Raw genomic sequence first — 20,082 nt, forward strand, 5'->3', positions numbered from 1 at the left:
GCAAATGGTTACTCAAACTTAGTTACAAACTGAAAACGAACGAGTAGAGACAACGACAAATAAAGTGTAACAAGATCTCTATCAAAGATCGGAGAAATTTTTATTATTATACAAGGAAACGGAAATAGCAAAAAAATATCGTCTAACTATGGAAACCTAGATATAAAAGAAAATATATCAAAATAATAAAATAGGTGATTCTAATCACCCGTGGAAAAAAATAAGGAGATAGAGACTTTAAGTCTCTAAAAAATCTCCTAGTGTCAATAAAGGACTACAATCCTTAAATCAGTTCAGTTCTTTTTGTTAATTTTTGAAAATTTAAGAATATCTCAACACAATGATGAATGTGGATGAAATGCGTAAAAGCCTACAAAGTTTTGGCTGGGTGGATTATTCGGTTTTCATTTTAATGTTGACCGGTTGTGCAGCCATTGGAGTGTATTTTGCTTTAGAAATGCGGCGAAAAGCTAAACAAAATCAGAATTTATCCAACAAAGATGCTGAAGATGATTATTTGGTGGGTGGACGAAAAATGAAAATTTTTCCCATTGCCATGTCACTGATTTCAAGGTGAGTTTCATAAGACTTTTGCAGAAATAAAAAATTCGGCTTAACTAAAACTTAAGTTCCTTGAAGACTTGAGTTCTTAAGGGCGTCAGTTCGAAACGGCTGAACTAATATGAATAATTGTTTCTATGGAAAAAATTGTGAAAAATTAATTAAAGATTTCAGAGGTCCTATAGAAATTCTGTTTTATATAATGATAATTGTGTGTGATTAAAAACACTGAAGACAATCACACACACACACACATATACAAGGACCAGGTGTGTCATATTCGGGATCAAAAAACATTTATTTGAATTCATAATAATTTAATTTGCTATCACAAGATTGAAGAAAAACGGATGGAAATGACATATTTTACACCCAGAAAGAAGTGAATCCACAATGAAAGAAAATGTAGGTTTATATTAGAAAATTTCAACTAAAATATTGTATTAATTGCAACCTGATGCAAATAAGTGCATAATTTGTGTCAAATTTAAGAAAATATATTAAAAACAAGTAAGGAAAGTCTAAAGTCGGGCGGGGCCGACTATATTATACCCTGCACCACTTTGTTGATCAAAATTTTCGATACCATATCACATCCGTCAAATGTGTTGGGGGCTATAATATATAAAGGTTTGTCCCAAATACATACATTTAAATATCACTCGATCTGGACGGAATTTGATAGACTTCTACAAAATCTATAGACTCAAAATTTAAGTCGGCTAATGCACTAGGGTGGAATACAATGTTAGTAAAAAATATGGGAAGCATTTAAGTCTGAAGCAATTTTAAGGAAACTTCGCAAAAGTTTATTTATGATTTATAGCTCGATATATGTATTACAAGTTTAGAAAAATTTGAGTCATTTTTACAACTTTTCGACTAAGCAGTGGCGATTTTACAAGGAAAATGTTGGTATTTTGACCATTTTTGGTCTGGGAGCTATATGGGAGCTATATCTAAACCTGAACCGATTTCAACCAAATTTGACACGCTTAGCTACTTAGCTACTTCTACTCCCTGTACAAAATTTCAACTAAATCGGAGTTAAAAATTGGCCTCTGTGGTCATATGAGTGTAAATCGGGCGAAAGCTATATATGGGAGCTATATCTAAATCTGAACCGATTTCAATCAAATTTGGCACACTTGACTATACTGCTAATTGTACTCCTAGTGCAAAATTTCAACCAAATTGGGCCAAAACTCTGGCTTCTAGGACCATATTAGTCCATATCGGGCGAAAGATATATGGGAGCTATATCTAAATCTGAACCGATTTCAATCAAATTTGGCTCACATGACTATACTACTAATTGTACTACTTTTGCAAAATTTCAAGCTAATCGGGATAAAACTCTGGCTTCTGGGTCCATATAAGTGCATTTCTGGCGAAATATATATGGGAGCTATATCTAAATCTGAACCGATTTCAATCAAATTTGGCACACATGACTATACTACTAATTGTACTCCTAGTGCAAAATTTCAACCAAATTGGGCCAAAACTCTGGCTTCTGGGGCCATATAAGTGCATATCCGGCGAAAGATATATATGGGAGCTATATCTAAATCTGAACCGATTTCTTCCAAAATCAATAGGGTTCTATTCTGACCCAAAAAAGGAACACGCGCCAAATTTGAAGGCGATTGGACTTATATTGCGACCTAGACTTTGATCACAAAAATGTGTTCACAGACAGACGGACGGACGGACAGACGGACATGGTTATATCGACTCAGGGACCCACCCTGAGCATTATTGCCAAAGACACCATATATCTACCTCGTCTCCTTCTGGGTGTTACAAACATATGCACTAACTTATAATACCCTGTTCCACAGTGTGGCGCAGGGTATAAAAATAAAATTTGTTCTGTTGGTTAATAACATTTCATATTTGGAAGAAATTGGAAGAAAAAAATTGAATTAAAAATTGTTATCGCAATATGAAGTTCAAGGCATACACAGGTTAAGAAAAATGAATCTTATGAACTCAATTTAAGTAAACTTCACGTATTTTAGGAAAATATGAACTATATTCATATTTGGTAAACTAGTATACTTCATTTGTATGAAACTTTTTCTTCATTTTGAGTTCACGTCATTAAAGTAATCAAAAAATAATTAAAATAAGAAAAAATTTCTCACATTTGGAAAAATTGAAATAAAATCAAAAAATTTGTATGAACTAAAGTAAAGTTAAATCGGCTATGAAAGATTTGGTTGACCTTTTTCTGGGGGTACACCCTTCAAAAAAACGCTTCTGTAACATATACCCCAAACACATTTTGCTTGAAGGCTATATATTTTCAGTATTGGTCCAAAAAAAATATTGTTTGTATTGTTCAAACATATTATGTTTCACCTTAGGGCATAATGAAATTTTCTTTGTGTGGATATATTTTTATGGCGTCAATTGGTTACATCCATTATTTTACTTGCAGCATACTCTCTAGTTCTCTCTTTCACATATATGTTTATAGGCTATTTCCAAATTAATATATGTTTGCATTTAAGCATATTATATTTACCAACATTTTATGTCCCAAACATAATATGTTCTAACATATTAATATATATGTTCCAAATATGTTATGATAGTTTATGAACTTTATAGGTTTGCACTTAAAAATATTGTGTTACAAAATTTGATTTCCAAACATATAATTTTTACACCCAAACATATGAAAAACAGTATTTTTCGTCTGTGCAGATGCATACGAAATATTGGCCTAAACAAAATATTGTTTGTATTGTTCAAACATATTATGTTTCACCTTAGGGCATACATCGGTAATAAAAAATTTTAATGAAATTTTCTTTGTGTGGATATATTTTTATTTTACTTGCAGCATACTCTCTAGGTCTCTCTTTCACATATATGTTTATAGGCTATTTCCAAATTAATATATGTTTGTATCTAAACACATTATATTTACAAACATTTTATGTCCCAAACATAATATGTTCTAACATATTAATATATATGTTCCAAATATGTTATGATAGTTTATGAACATTATATGCTTGCACTTAAAAATATTGTGTTTAAAAAATTTATTTCCAAACATATTACTTTTACACCCAAACATATGAAAAACAGTATTTTTCGTCCGTGCAGATGCATAAGAAATATTAAATTATATTGTCTGGTTAAGTTAATGGATCAATGTCGACCTTTTTCTATCTAACACCACTTGAATTGTTATAATTATTATTATAATTTTACCCCCTTATTCAAAAAAGTTAAATTAAACTTTAAACCTACTTTTCCCACACAATTTTATTTGATTTTGAATATGAGTATTAATCTATAAAAATATACCTGGACTTATTATATGATTGGCTTAGAATCCACTTCTCATTCATGACAGTCCGTCCATCTATTCGATATTTTCACAATGCGGTTTGTAATGGGTTGATCATCACAAAATTGAATATAAATTATTTTTCCTATTGCCAAAAGCATTACTCTTCGGTAATGTTAAATATTACAATGTAATCCAAATTAATAACCCTTACTATTTTAAATAAAAATGGGGATAAAGAAAAATAATGAAGTAATTTTCTCATCTAATGAAGATTCATTATAGCGATACTCTACTGTGATTCATTGGACTGATTTCCTATCCCTAAATAATCGATTTATTGCGTATCAATACATCTTGTAGACATTTCAAATAACAAATAAATATAACGACCTTGATGGCCTTGATCAAGGCATTTAGTTAAATCTCCATAAATCTAAACAAAAGTTCAGTAAAATTTAAAGGTCATTTTATTATGTCTTCATTTATGACCATCTCAAAATTGTGAATAATAAGCGAATAGACAGATAACGAATAAATCTTCGTTGATAGGTGTATTTGTACTAAAGAAGATTTTTTTTTTGTATTCTTCCGCCTATTATACAATTTAATTGTTCTTTTTTTTTGGATTTTTCAATTTTTCTTTTATCAAGAAATAATGCATTTGCAATTTTTGTTTGTTTTTTTTTTATTATTATGAAATCAGATTTTCTAAAATACCCTACACATCATAGGTGATAAAAAAAAGTTGGTCCAATATAGAATTATGTTTCGCAATAAAACAGTTGAACAAAATTGCTTACTTCAAAGGCGAACGTCTTTAACAGAAGAAAATATATTTTCAAGAGATTTGATGTATAAACAACCAAATATAAAAAATATTTAAAATTTTAAGTCAATGCAGTTTTATTTTAGGATTTCAGTGTATAATATGCTTTACCTGCTAAAAAGTGTATTTATCCGTCAAAAAGTGTATTTATCTGACATTTCGTAAATTTTGGATTTATTGTACAAACGACGAATGTTTTTAATAGGGTATTATAGAAGTCACATACAACATCTAAACAATTTCATTAAGTGGTCATTTCTCTCCCTCAAAGTATGAATGAATTGATGATGAAGTCTCAACGGTAGCTCACAATTCTTAATAAATAGCTGAGATAAATTCTCTTTTCCCACTTCCATAGAAAAAGACTACATATGTAAGTACTTAGATCAACACCACACGAGATTCAAAAGAAAATACCATATAAATCTTTGCATAAGACTTGAGAGGGGCTTTTTTTTTTTGATGCAGAATATATAAAAAGTGTGGATACCACACGAGTCTAAATTTTTTACTTTTACTGAGAGTGTCATAATTAATGAATGTCTTTCATATGCAAACTAATTTCATTTAAAAGGCAGACTAGAAATTTGGTTTAAATTTTTGTTTAAATAACCGTCTATGACAAAAGAATAGAATTATGGAAAGGACTTGTCAATTAAACTATATCACATACAGGTAGCAAAAAAAAAGTAAAAGAACTTTCCTCATAAATCGTATTAAATATGTCATGTAAGACCTGGCAGTGTAGCTTTAGATAAAATAATAGAAATGTAATACCTATAAGGAGTGACCAAAATTATTTGGACAATAACTTGCCAAATTAAGTGAGGTATAACAGGTTAGCTGATAAGTCCCCGGTATAACAAAGAAAAACACATTTTTTTGTCAAAATTCGTTTTTATTATTCAACATAGTTGCCTTCAAGAGCGATACAACGGTTATAACGACCTTCCAATTTTTTGATACCATTTTGGTAGTACTCCTTCGGTTTTGCCTCAAAATAGGCCTCAGTTTGGGCGATCACCTCTTCATTGCAGCCAAATTTTTTCCCTGCGAGCATCCTTTTGTGGACTGAAAACAAGAAAAATCGCTGGGGGCCAGATCTGGAGAATACGGTGGGTGGGGAAGCAATTCGAAGCCCAATTCATGAATTTTTGCCATCGTTCTCAATAACTTGTGGCACGGTGCGTTGTCTTGGTGGAACAACACTTTTTTCTTCTTCATATGGGGCAGTTTTGCCGCGATGTCGACCTTCAAACGATCCAATAACGCCATATAATAGTCACTGTTGATGGTTTTTCCCTTCTCAAGATAATCGATAAAAATTATTCCATGCGCATCCCAAAAAGCAGAGGCCATTACTTTGCCATTACTCTCCACGCTTCGGAGACGGTTCACCTGTCACCTGTCCACCTGTTCGCTGTCCACTCAGCCGACTGTCGATTGGACTCAGGAGTGTAGTGATGGAGCCATGTTTCATCCATTGTCACATATCGACGGAAAAACTCGGGTGTATTACGAGTTAACAGCTGCAAACACCGCTCAGAATCATCAACACGTTGTTGTTTTTGGTCAGATGTGAGCTCGCGCGGCACCCATTGTGCACAGAGCTTCCGCATATCCAAATATTGATGAATGATATGACCAATACGTTCCTTTGATATCTTTAAGGCCTCTGCTATCTCGATCAACTTCATTTTACGGTCATTCCAAATCATTTTGTGGATTTTTTTGATGTTTTCGTCGGTAACCACCTCTTTCGGGCGTCCACTGCGTTCACCGTTCTGCGTGCTCATTTCAACACGCTTGAATTTTGCATACCAATCAATTATTGTCGATTTCCCTGGGGCAGAGTCTAGAAACTCATTATCAAGCCAAGTTTTTGCTTCCACCGTATTTTTTCCCTTCAGAAAACAGTATTTTATCAAAACACGAAATTCCTTTTTTCCATTTTTTTTCACAATAACAAAAGTTGCTTCACAAAAGACGCTCTATCTCACAAACTAATTGACTTACAGACGTCAAATTTTGACACGAATTATTTGAAAGTTGGTACTATATAAAAATAATATGCATTTAATACTAGCGATGCCATTTATGTGTCAGACACGGGAACTTATCAGCCAACCTGTTGACTGCAAAGCCGACTACAAGCAGCTTCCGGGACAGGAGTTTTATACGGCAAAAGGAAGGGGAAAGGTAGCAGATATTTTCAAGCACATAAAACTGTCAAAGTTCGCAAAGAAATATCTGGTTTGGCAAGCCATCTGTACCTGTGGCTTGAAAAGCAGCATTTTCATAGCTTCCGGGACTGTCAACCAAGAAATTTACGTGAAAGAGTGTTTGAATAAACGTCTGCTGCCTTTCCTGAAGCAATACGGTTGTTCCGTACTGTTTTGGCCGGATTTGGCATCTTGCCATTACGGTAAAAAGGCCATGGAGTGGTACGCCGCCAACAACGTGCAGGTGGTTCCCAAGGACAAGAACCCTCCCAACACCCAGAGCTCCGCCCAATTGAGGAATACTGGGCTATTGTCAAGCGGAACCTAAAGGAGACCAAACAAACTGCTAAGGACAAGCAGCAGTTCAAGGCAAACTGGCTTTCTGCGGCGAAGAAGGTGGACAAGGTGGCTGTACAAAATCTGATGGCAGGTGTCAAGCGTGAGGCCCGGCAATTCGGATTTGGAAAAGCGAAAGCCTAACTGAATATATTTCCTGAATTTTATACTAATTGAACTTGAAAAAGAAATTTAATTTGATTTTTTAAATAAACGATTTCACCGATTTACACGCGTTTTCCCTTGACGTATCACCCTTTATTTTGAGGATTTAGCGTCTTTGGTTCAAAGTTTATTTAGAATTAAGAAAAAATTTTGCATGTTAGCCTGATACTGAAACAGGCGATTAACGTCCATATGCATGATATCTTAATTTACAATTAATTGTTATTCGACAAATTAGACTAAGGACAAATTAGATTAAGGAATTTGATCAATAGAACCATTGAACAGAAAACAACAGATGCAAATCTATACACGCCTAGACTGTACATGTTTCAGTTCGGCCGAATGAACTTTTCCACAGCCTTTAGTATAGATCTGGCTGGGATAGATAACTCAATTTTGGGCCCTTTATGCTAACTTCTTATGGAGAAAACATTTGGAAATTTTCCTCTTACAAATTGAATCATTTTTACTCCCTTTGTGCATCTTCTTTTCATGTAGCTAAAAAATTTTTACTTTGTAGTATCCATTATAATTTGGATTTTTAAACTGGCATTTGTTTGTACATGAGTACATTTATTAATAAACCGCGATAAGAGATGCAAATTTGATAAATGAGATCTTTATCCTAATTTTAATTTAATTTTAAAAATGATATCCAAATATTTCGCGAATATGCTTGGAAAAACGTTTGACGCTACTTTTTGCCAAATCTATAGAGAATCTATGTTGGCAATTTCACCACGGTTTCTCAGCTCTTTCAGAAAATATTTTACATGCCGGAATCCTCTAAAACAGCTATAGCACATATTCGCGTCAACGCTTCCCTTTTGAATTCCCAATACGTAACAATTTAGGTGAACTAATTTACGTCATAATAACGTCGTTAACATTTAATGTTGTTTCTTGTGTGAAAAAATACGCGTGCCAACATTTGGAGAACGAAAAAAATGCATTTATTAGAGATTAAAGTCAAGTTTTTTTATCATAGATATTCAAAAATTCTATGAATTTAAATTATTGAAAAAAAAACTAAAATCTTCAGCTATTCGAAAGTAAACAAATATCACGTAGTGGTCATATGTAATATTCTGTTTAATTGAACTTGAAACGTGTTGTAAAATAGATATTTTAAGCTGAATTTAATCGTTTCTAAATATCAATAAGATTGATTGTTTACAGAAAAAAGTACGGTATTATTTTTAACTTTCTAATATTTATTTCCACATGACTAAATGTGACCAATAGATAATATTGTTAAAAAATTTGTAAAAACTGTAAAAATAAGAAAAAGTATATATTATTGTTAAGCTTTCGCTTCTATGACAGTTAAAATCATAAAGCAATATACTATTGTTGGTTAATTTGTTTGTTTTGTTTTTAAAAAATCTTTATTCTCATCAGCTACATGAAACCGGAGAGAGAATATCTTCAATTTACAGTTACCACAAAGTAAATTGCAGATATCCTCTCCCCGGTTAACTTTAACTGAACGATTTTCATCATGTTAAATACCTAAATGGCATATGAAATTATAGGTAGGGTAAAAGTTCGTTAACTACACGCAAAAAAATAATCCTTTCCTCCCAAACGAAATTTTAGACAAACAAAGTTCATTTGCTTTTCGTTGAAAGGAAGTGTATTTGGAAGAAAAGTATATACTTTTTGTGATAAACGTTTATTCTTTTCCAGGATGTAAAAGCAATTTCATAACGACTAACTCAAAAAAAAATTTCTGACTAATTGCATTTTCCCTCACATCTTTCTCACTTCCACGAAGTTTTTTAGTTCTTAGCACATTTTTCTGTAATACAAACAATGTAGAAGAAATTATACAATTTTATAAATTTTTAAAATTTTTTTTACCTTTCGCCTGGACTGAGAATCGAACCGCGGACCATGCAATTTGTAAGGCAGCACACTATCCACTGCGCTACGTAACTGTTATTGTCATCAATAGCTAATTATCCATATAAGTTATATTAATATAGCATAGCTTGCGGCGCCCACGAGCCGATTAAACAAAGTTTATTTAACAGAAAAATACATTTAGTTTGGCACCGTGAAGCAGGTGTTGCTACGTCGGACTTGCATGCCAAGGGTCGTGGGTTCAATCCCTGCTTCGACCAAAGTTTTTTTTTTTTTATATATATATTCCAGATATGGTCGGAAGATTCCGAAAAAATGTTCAACATTACATTCTACTATATTAAAATTTTACTATGAACTGTAAAATGTGTCTTATTAAAGACCTAAAGTCAGAAAAGAACAGTGTTTGATATAAACGAAATGGACTGTGTTGTTGGTTCAAAAATAACTTTTTTTATTGAAAAAATAAAAATTTTGTAACAAACGAAATTTTTTGGTGATAAAAGTATATACTTTTCGAAGCAATTCAAAAAACTCTAACAAAAGAAAAACGTTTTCGGTACACGTTTTCCAAACGTTTTTTTTCTTTGCGTGTAACCTAAGGCTTCATGAATTGTATCCCTTTCCATTTCCAACGTAATCCCACAATCCATTGTACCAACTTGTGAAGGAGGCTAAATATAACAATTATTTGATCATTTGAAATTCGGTATGATTTGTGATAGAAATAAAAACATTTGTCATTTGAAATTACTTAAATAATTAAAGCGAAAAAAGCAAAAAAAAAATATGTTTTCATGTTTAAAGCATTCAACCGTATGAAATTGCATTACCTTCTACTTCATAATATTACATTTGTATACATCTCAATTTACACCAAAATCTATTAGGCGATTACAAATGTATTTCTATAATTTATTTTCCTTATACGCCCACAATCTTTAGTATTATTTTCTTTATTATTATTTTAAATAATAAACGAAAATTGTCACTTATAACAATAACTAAATTCCCAGGGCTTTGTTATTTCACACGGTGAAAAAATATAAAATCATATGAGGGTAAATCCATGTGTGTGACTGCAATAAAATTTGCTATACAAATAAGTATTTAAATTCACATTAAGACATTTTAAAGCAAATATTCTACAGTGGCAAAAAATCTACATATTAAAAATATTCCTTTAAAGCGCGTATTTAAAAAAATATCTAATAGCTGATGGCCTTAGCAGCCAATGCTTCTTTCTATAATTATAATTTTTAATGGAAAAAATACATTTATACTAAACTATATGCCAAAAACAACAAAATAAAAACGAAAAAACAGATTTTCATAAAAAATTAGCCGCTGGTAAGATTTTCTTATTTTCTCATTCATACTAATAAAGAACATCTCGGTGATTGTTATAACCAGGGCTGTGGAGTCGAGTCAATTTTGCTCCGACTCCAGCATTTCTTATTAGTCTTATTAGTCAGCATTTCTTATTAGTCTTATTAGTCTCTGGAGTCGGAGTCTTATTAGACTCCGACTCCAGAGTCGACTCCAGGTGGTGTACCTAAATCTCATTTTAACAGTATTCCAATTGTAATTTTAAGGTATAGTGTTCCAAAAATAGACCGATATAAATATTCTACACATATGGCAATGTTTATATGTCCAAAACAGCTCTAATTTTAATTTTTGATACGACTTGACGACAAATCTCAGCATTTTAGGAATGTAAAGAACTCTACATTTTAATTTCAGGCCAATAAATTAAAATACGACACAAGACTATATAGAGGCCACATCAAAATATGGGTAGATAACAACAATCTCCAGAATATGAATTTATAAAAACACAAAATTTCAAAAAATAATTAGGCTTCCAGATGTTTAAGAAGTAAAATCCTGGTATTGGTCTTTATAGGCATTTTATAAAAAATAAATCTATATAAAAAAGAAAAATACACACAAATCAAAATATCGGGCTAATCAGATAAAAAGTTTAGATGTTAAAAAATGTAATGTGTCGGACATACATAAACAAACATAAACTGCCATAAATTAGGACGGGCGGAATTTTAAATAACCACTACCATACAACAGATGACAGGAATAGCTGGACAGTTACGAATATTGTTTCTATAGAAGTAAAATGGTGAAACATCGATTTATAAAGGTTATGGACACACAGAAAAAAATTTCACGAAAATTTTTCCAATTAAAATCTTAATTGAGTTTTAAAAAATATTCAATTAAAAATTTAATTGACTCAACAATTTTTTTAATTGAAATAAAAATCAATCACACAAATTAATAGTATCAATTAAATATTTAATTGGATCAATTAATTTTTTAATTGACTGTCAATTAATTTTTTAATTGATACTAACATTTCAATTAAAAAATTAATTGGATCAATTAATTTCGTGATTGAATCAGAAAAAAATTTTTTGTGTGCATTACAGGCCATTAATTTAATGTAAAGAATTTCGAGTGGCTTTGATGAAACAAACTTTCTCCCAAGAGACCGTCTCAGATGGTACGTTAGCAGAGATTTAATTTAAAATTACAGCTTCCAAGAACATCGGATGTATATGGAGATTTCTCAAGTAATTATCTCCATATACAAAATCTGGGCCGACGGGAAATTTCCGCATTTATTTATGGATATCAAATAACTCAAAATTTCTAACAAATCTTTTTGAAAATTTTAGACTGGGAAAAATTACTTAAAACAAATCGGAGATGGGTTTATATGTAAGTGCTATATCACAAAATTGTTCGGTATGACCCATCTTTCAGAACGTTAGGCTCTACTCCTATATTGCCTTACAATTTTACCTTTATCAAGAGTATATATAGGCTTAAAAATTGATAGTTTAATATGTTAAAAATGGACTATAAAAATGGACTATATCAATTCAACCCATATTCTAGTAAAACCTACTCTTTATATCACCGTGAAATATCAACCATATAAATACACTTTGAATGGCCTGAAATCCAGTACTTCGTTGTTCGATTAAAAACCCCAATCGAATCTAATATTTCTTTTGTTACAGAGATATGAAGTGTTTTTCAAATTTTGTTTCGCCGGAGTCGGAGTCGAGCAAAATTTATACGACTCCGGGTCCGACTCCAGCAAAATCTTCAGACTCCGACTCCAAGACTCCGGCTCCACAGGCCTGGTTATAACCATGCTCAACTTTATAGAATACTCAACTTTATTATTATAATATTTAATCTACACCGAAAAAAATATCAGTAAAATTTCCCAATTAAAATTTTAAATGAATTTAAAAAACAAGTATATACGGCCGTAAGTTCGGCCAGGCCGAATCTTATGTACCCTCCACCATGGATTGCGTAGGAACTTCTACTAAAGGCTGTCATCCACAATCGAATTACTTGGGTTGCGATAACACTTGCCGATGGCAAGGTATCGTAAAACTTTTTAACACTGTCTTCTAAATTGTAAGTTAGCCCATACGGGGTATATATTAAACAAAAAAAGCCGATTAAATACGTATATAATCTAGTTTGACAAAATTTTCTATAGAAATAAAATTTGGAAAAAAATTTCTATAGAAATAACAGTTTGACAAAATTTTCTATAGAAATAAAATTTTGACAAAATTTTCTATAGAAATAAAAATTTGACAACATTTTCTATAGAAATAAAAACTTGACAAAATTTTCTATAGAAATAAAATGTTGACAAAATTTTCTATGGAAGTAAAATGTTGACAAAATTTTCTATAGCAATACAATTTTGACAAAAATTTCTATAGAAATAAAATGTTGACAAAATTTTGTATAGAAATAAAATTTTGACAAAATTTTGTATAGAAATAAAATGTTGACAAAATTTTCTACAGAAATAAATTATTTACAAAATTTTCTATAGAAATAAAATTTTGACAAACATTTCTATAGAAATAAACTTTTGACAAAACTTTCTATAGAAATGAAATTTTAACAAAACTTTCTATAGTAATAAAATTTTACAAAATTTTCTATGGAAATAAAGTTTTGGTAGATTACAAAATTTTCTATAGAAATAAAATTTTGACAAAATTTTCTATGGAAATAAAATTTTGACAAACATTTGTATAGAAATAAACTTTTGACAAAACTTTCTATAGAAATGAAATTTTGACAAAACTTTCTATAGTAATAAAATTTGACAAAATTTTCTATGGAAATAAAGTTTTGGTAGATTATTTTTGGCGATATGGACCAATTTTTGTGTAATAAGCCATCGGCTATATATAACTAAAGACCGATATGGACCAATTTTTACATGGCTGTTAGAGGCCATATATTGACAAAATGTACCAAATTTCAACCGTATCGGATGACTTTTGCTCCTCCAAGAGGTTCCGGACGTCAAATCTGGGGACGGTTTATATGGGAACTATATATAATTATGGACCGATATGGACCAATTTTTGCATGGTTGTTAGAGACCATATACTAACACCATGTACCAAATTTCAACTGGATCGGATGAATTTTGCTCTTCCAAGAGGCTCCGGAGGTCAAATCTGGGGATCGGTTTATATGGGGGCTATATATAATTATGGACCGATATGGACCAATTTTTGCGTGGTTATTAGAGGCCGTAAACTAACATCAGGTACCAAATTTCAACCGGATCGGATGAATTTTGCCCCTCCAAGAGGCTCCGGAGGTCAAATCTGGGGATCGGTTTATGGGGGCTATATATAATTATGGACCGATATGGACCAATTTTTGCATGGTTGTTAAAAACCGTATACTAAGACCACGTACTAAATTTCAACCGCATCGGATGAATTTTGCTCCTCCAAGAGGCTCTGGAGGAGCCTATATATTTATGGACCGATATGGACCAATTTTTGCATGGTTGTTAGAGGCCGTATACTAACATCAGGTACCAAATTTCAACCGGATCGGATGAATTTTGCCCCTCCTAAAGTCTCCGGAGGTCAAATCTGGGGATCGGTTTATATGGGGGCTATATATAATTATGGACCGATATGGCCCAATTTTTGCATGGTTGTTAGAGACCATATAGTAACATCAGGTACCAAATTTCAATCGGATCGGATGAATTTTGCCCCTCCAAGAGGCTCCGGAGGTCAAATCTGGGGATCGGTTTATATGGGGGCTATATATAATTATGGACCGATATGGACCAATTTTTGCATGGTTGTTAGAGACCGTATGCTAAGACCACTTACCAAATTTCAACCGGATCGGATGAATTTTGCTGCTCCGGGAGGCTCCCCAAGCAAATTTGGGGATCGGTTTATATGGGGGCTATACGTAAACGTGGTCCGATATGGCCCATTTTCAATACCATCCGACCTACATCAATAACAACTACTTGTGCCAAGTTTCAAGTCGATAGCTTGTTTCGTTCGGAAGTTAGCGTGATTTCCACAGACGGACGGACAGCCGGACAGACGGACGGACGGACGGACGGACAGACGGACAGACGGACGGACATGCTTAGATCGACTCAGAATTTCACCACGACCCAGAATATATATACTTTATGGGGTCTTAGAGCAATATTTCGATGTGTTACAAACGGAATGACAAAGTTAATATACCCCCATCCTATGGTGGAGGGTATAAAAATCAGTTTAATTTAACGCATTCAACAAAATGTTTAATCAAAACAAAATCAATTACAAAAATTTATTATATCAATTATTTTTGTTAATGGGATCAATTACATTTTTTAATTGACGTTGCTAATCGATACTATTTCTGTGACAAAACTTATTTTTTTTTTCTATGCACATATACTTATTTGTTGGTATTTTCAGTTTCATTTCAGGCATTACATTGCTGGGAACTCCCACAGAAATCTATTTGTATGGCACGCAATATTTGTATATAGTTTTTGCCATGATCAGTATGGGCTTTTTAATGCACTACTTCTATTTGCCAGTATATCATGAACTAAAACTGATCTCAACATATCAGGTAGGAATATGAGTTGCTAATAAAAATTTTAACAATTATAAATTTTTACTTAATTTGTTTAGTATTTGGAATCCCGTTACGACAAAAGAGTTCGCCTCTTTGGTTCGGTTCTCTTCATTTGTGGTACAGTGAGTAGCGAGTAGATCCTATTAAATAATTCCATATTATTTTTTAAAATTCTTAAAAGTTTTTGTCCCTTGTCCATTGTAGATGCTATGGCTGCCTATTGTGATATATGTCCCAGCATTGGCATTTAATCAGGCCACGGGAGCTAATATACATCTGGTCACACCTATGGTGTGTCTTGTATGTATTTTCTATACATGTGTGGTAAATATAAGGCGAAGAATAGAAATTTCATTTTAAAATAATCAAGTCACCGTGTTTATTTAGGGTGGTTTAAAAGCTGTTGTCTGGACAGATGTGGTTCAAACTCTGCTCATGTGTGGTGCCATGGTTTTGATCATGATCAAAGGTACCATGGATATTGGTGGACCCAGTGTGGTATTTCAAAGAGCTATGGATAGTGGACGTATTGAAGCACCAAAGTAAGTTGGACCTCTGCTTTCAAATCAAGTTTCTTATCACATCAATAATTATTGAAATTGGCATGTTTATTTCTAGCTTCTCCTTCGATATCACCGAACGTTATACGGTTTGGTCTTTGATAATTGGAGGTGTTCCACATTGGCTTAAATCGAATGCCATTAATCAGAATATGATTCAGCGTTATTTGTCTCTGCCTACTTTGAAATCAGCTCAAAAGGCAATATGGTATTTTATAGCTGGAGTTCTTATATTTTTGGTGATATGTGGTTACAGTGGACTGCTGATATATGCTACTTATTCGGAATGTGATCCACTAGAAACCAAGGTGAGCTAAACATGACACTTTAAGAAGTAAATTAAATTCATATTTGATCACACACAGAGAAGGAATATGATCAGCCCAAACATGTTACACTAGCAAAATGTTATTTTTGAAAGTGAAATTGGAACATTTTTCTCGCAATAAATTTGTTTTTTCGGCAACATATAAATGGTTGCCGAAATAATATTCGAGAAATATACATGGTTGCGACAAACATGAATGAACTGTTCCTGGAATAAAGATGTGAGTTGTCAGACGAGCGTTTTAGAAATGATAGAAACCTGAAGTTGGTTTCAATACATAACAGCTACCTCTTACATGTTTGAGGTGATTATATTTCTTCTCTGAGTGAATGAGCTGCTACTGGAATAAAGCTGGGAGCTGTCAGCCAAGCAGAGTAGAAATGATAGCAACCTGAAGTTGGTTGCAATACATACCAGACACATTGTGTTTATCAGTGTATCTATCTATCTATCTATCTATCTATACATCCAAAATCTTTCTATCTACTTTTGTACTAATCTATTTACGAAAAAATATTTAAAAAAATGTTCTTATTTTCAGTTAACTCAACGCAGAGATCAACTTTTGTCGCTACTAGTTATGGAAACTTTGGGAGATTTTCCCGGATTACCAGGTCTTTTCGTAGCTGGCGTGTTTAGTGCTGCCCTATCGTCCCTATCCACTGGCTTAAATTCTATGTCTGCAGTTATTTTGGAGGATTTCTTTAAGAGTTTCGCCAAAAAACCTTTGACCAAAAGACAAACAGCATTTGTTATGCGTTTTGTGGTGGTGATCTTTGGAGCTTTATGTGTGGGCCTGGTATTTGTGGTGGAACAATTGGGAACTGTCCTACAATTGAGTATAACACTATCTTCAGTCGCCAATGGACCACTTTTGGGTATATTCACAGCAGGTCTAATGATACCATGGGTTGGGGGAACGGTATGTAGAAATAGCTCTTAGTTAGTCTAAATTTTTCCATATTAAATCGTGGTTTATTTCCAATCGTAGGGTGCTTTAACTGGAGGTGTTGTAGGCCTTCTATTCATGATATGGATGTGTGTTAGTGCCCAATTGGATTTGGCCAGTGGGGTCATCAAATATGTTCGCAAACCTTATGCCACAACAGGTTGTAATTATACATTTGTAGATTTTACACCCTTAAGTTTGGTAGCCGAAAATGTTACAGAGGTTCTGGAGGAAGCAAGGTAAATAAGTCAATATTAGAAAAAAGATGTTGAAGATACTGTTCCTACATTCACTTTTGAGAAAAATTATTATTTATCAAAAAACCCTATTAATAAAGAATTTTCCAAAATTGAAGGAAAATATTCGATGTATTAACGAATCGTGGCGTTAATATTGAAGCAAAGTAGTACCCTGATTGGTTTTGTTGTATTAAAGTACTTTTTCGGTGATATTACGATTTTTTGTGTATAAAATAAATTTAAAATATCTTACAACCTGAAACTTGGGCACACCGAAAAGCGGACTCCTCACAAAAGTGAACAACTTTTATGAGACGTTGGTATATTATCACATTAAAATTAACCTCTCATAAGTAGACACCTCACAAATGTGGAAAAAAAATTTAGGACCGTGAGTTGTTCCTTTTGAGAAGTTCACTGTATATCTCTATTTCCAAAAAAAAACAACAAAGTGAATCTAAGAATAAGAAAATTATGAAATTAATCAGTTTTTGTTTTATAAATAAATATATTTTATTTTTATTTTTTCCACCAAATAGCCCTCCTGAATTCAAAATCTACAGTATTTCCTATCTCTATTACACCTTGGTGGGTGCCCTCATAACAATTGTTGTAGCTCTGATTGTTACCTTTGCCATAGGCAAACATAAAGTTGATAGTGTGGATTCTACATTACTTTCACCCTTTGCTCGCCGTTGGATAGAACGCCAGAGGCAAAATAAACCCAGAGTGCCTACATCGACTGATCCTAAATTAACAAATGGCAACTTTAAGACGTTGGCCGAGACGAAGGCATAAAGTGGAGATGCCCAAAAACAGCAGTATTTAGAGTTCCTTAAAGAAAAAGAGTATGCCAAATAGAAGAACTATATAATTTTTGTTTTAGAATTAATTTTTAAATTAGATATATTTTGAAATAAATTAATTTATAATACTTTAATAAATAGAAAATCATCACAGAATTGGTTATTTTGGGTGAGACATGGCTACCTCTGCGCACATCTCTAAGGGAGACCAGATTCTATTATTCATATCAGCTAGTCCATCTTGGTAGATGTTTTGTGAGTTTATTTCATTAATTTTTAATAATAGTCTTAATTCGATACACTTTGGCCAGCGTCTGAAAATTACATCTTGTCAAAGTCACAAATAGGCTTCCGTGAACATATTTTTGTTCTCTTGGCAAATGGGGTCGTTTTTTCTTTTACTCAGCACGGAGGTTAATAAGTCAGCAAATCACCTACACAGAAAAAATTCACGAAAATCTTAGCAAATCAAAAAATCAATAACAAAAAACTAATAGTATCAATTAATTGCATCAATTATTTTTTTAATTGATTGATCATTTCTATGATTGAATACATTTCAACTAAAAATGAATTGGATCACTTAATTCCGTGATTGAAGACAAAAAATATTTTTTTTTGATGTAGAAAATAGATTACCTCAAACGTATTTGAAGAGCCTATTTTTTTCACGGGGAACATATAACATATTTGAGGAAACCATGTTATTTTCTGATTTCGGCAAGCATATAGATGTTTGGCGAGGAAACAATATTTTTGCGACAAAAATGTTCTCTGATTCCCGTGAAAAACTAATGTGTCGAGTTCATATGTGATCATATTCCTTATCTGACTGATACATCTAATGGCGATAGCTTTCTTCAGATTGACGATGTGCTATGTGTTCCGGAAGTTGAACCATCTTTGTTTCCTTCGAAGCCCATTCGCCAGATGTTGTCTGAAATTTTGCATTTTGTCCGGCGTAAAGAACGGATCGAACATCACGAGGACAGCGCTTTTCTTCCCAAAGTTTGCTACAGAATGAAAGTGGTTAAACTAGGTTTTACGATAGATATCAAAGTACACAAAAGTACAGATATCAAAGTACATTTTGGATTATGTGCGATTCAAGAACAGAATCGCATATATTGCCGGATACGCGAGCGCCATCTGTAAGGAATATCCGCATATCTCCTGCATCAGGTGCTGAGGTTAAGTATTTATGTGACCACACTCGCAGACGATAAATTAATTCGCATATCAGTATATATTAGGCCCAGTCCACATTTTCTGGAATTTAAATGTAAGTTAGCTGATAAGCTGATCCTTATAAATCCTCCATAGGTTGACCTTCTAGCTACGACAAGCAAAAACTATGTTCCCAAACAAAGAGCCACAGTTCAATAAGAACCAAATATATTTGATTAAAAAAATTGCGTTTTAGATACTCATGAAGACTACGAAGTCTGAACATGGAATCTGAAATCGCAATCCAGCAGTCGAACAGACAGATAGACAGATGGACAATATTAAATCAAATTTAAAATTAGTTTTGAATAATGTTGTATAAGACCCGTCAGCTCTGTAGTTGATATCCTCCTTTGCTGCCGGTTTCATACCTTTGCATTAACCTACATAACCCCACTCAAGGCCGTAGCCAGGATTTTAATTCGGGGGGGGGGGGGGGGTTCAACTTTAAAAAAAAAATATTCATATAATCTCATGTGTAGACAATTTTATTTATGCATAGGTATGTATACAATATTTTTATAATATTAAATTGAGCCGACGGGCTTTTTGGGCAGCAAATAAATACTTGACTTCTTCAGTCGGCACATTTATTCGGCGATGAACCGACATTAATGCCAATCCATTGAGTCTACTCTCGCTAGTCGAATTTCTAAGATACGTCTTTAAACTCTTCATTGTTGAAAATGAACGTTCGTATTAGCACGTAGT

At 32.9% G+C, this 20,082-nt stretch overlaps 2 protein-coding genes across 3 annotated transcripts in view; one reads left to right on the forward strand and one right to left on the reverse strand.

Annotated features, from left to right (window-relative positions):
* The window catches only part of LOC142229677 (uncharacterized), a 116,174-nt gene that overhangs the window by 8,291 nt on the left and 87,801 nt on the right, over nt 1–20,082 (reverse strand). The gene's annotated exons all lie outside the window — the stretch shown is intronic.
* On the forward strand, nt 16–18,289 carry rumpel. The gene is made up of 9 exons (XM_075300256.1): nt 16–573; nt 15,097–15,256; nt 15,319–15,384; nt 15,467–15,586; nt 15,650–15,804; nt 15,881–16,130; nt 16,692–17,072; nt 17,142–17,338; nt 17,878–18,289. Exons 1-9 carry the CDS (start codon nt 341–343, stop codon nt 18,134–18,136), a joined length of 1,821 nt encoding a protein of 606 aa, XP_075156371.1. The 5' UTR covers nt 16–340; the 3' UTR covers nt 18,137–18,289.

This window comes from Haematobia irritans, chromosome 3 (assembly GCF_050003625.1).
Source record: "Haematobia irritans isolate KBUSLIRL chromosome 3, ASM5000362v1, whole genome shotgun sequence".
NCBI classification, from domain to species: domain Eukaryota; kingdom Metazoa; phylum Arthropoda; class Insecta; order Diptera; family Muscidae; genus Haematobia; species Haematobia irritans.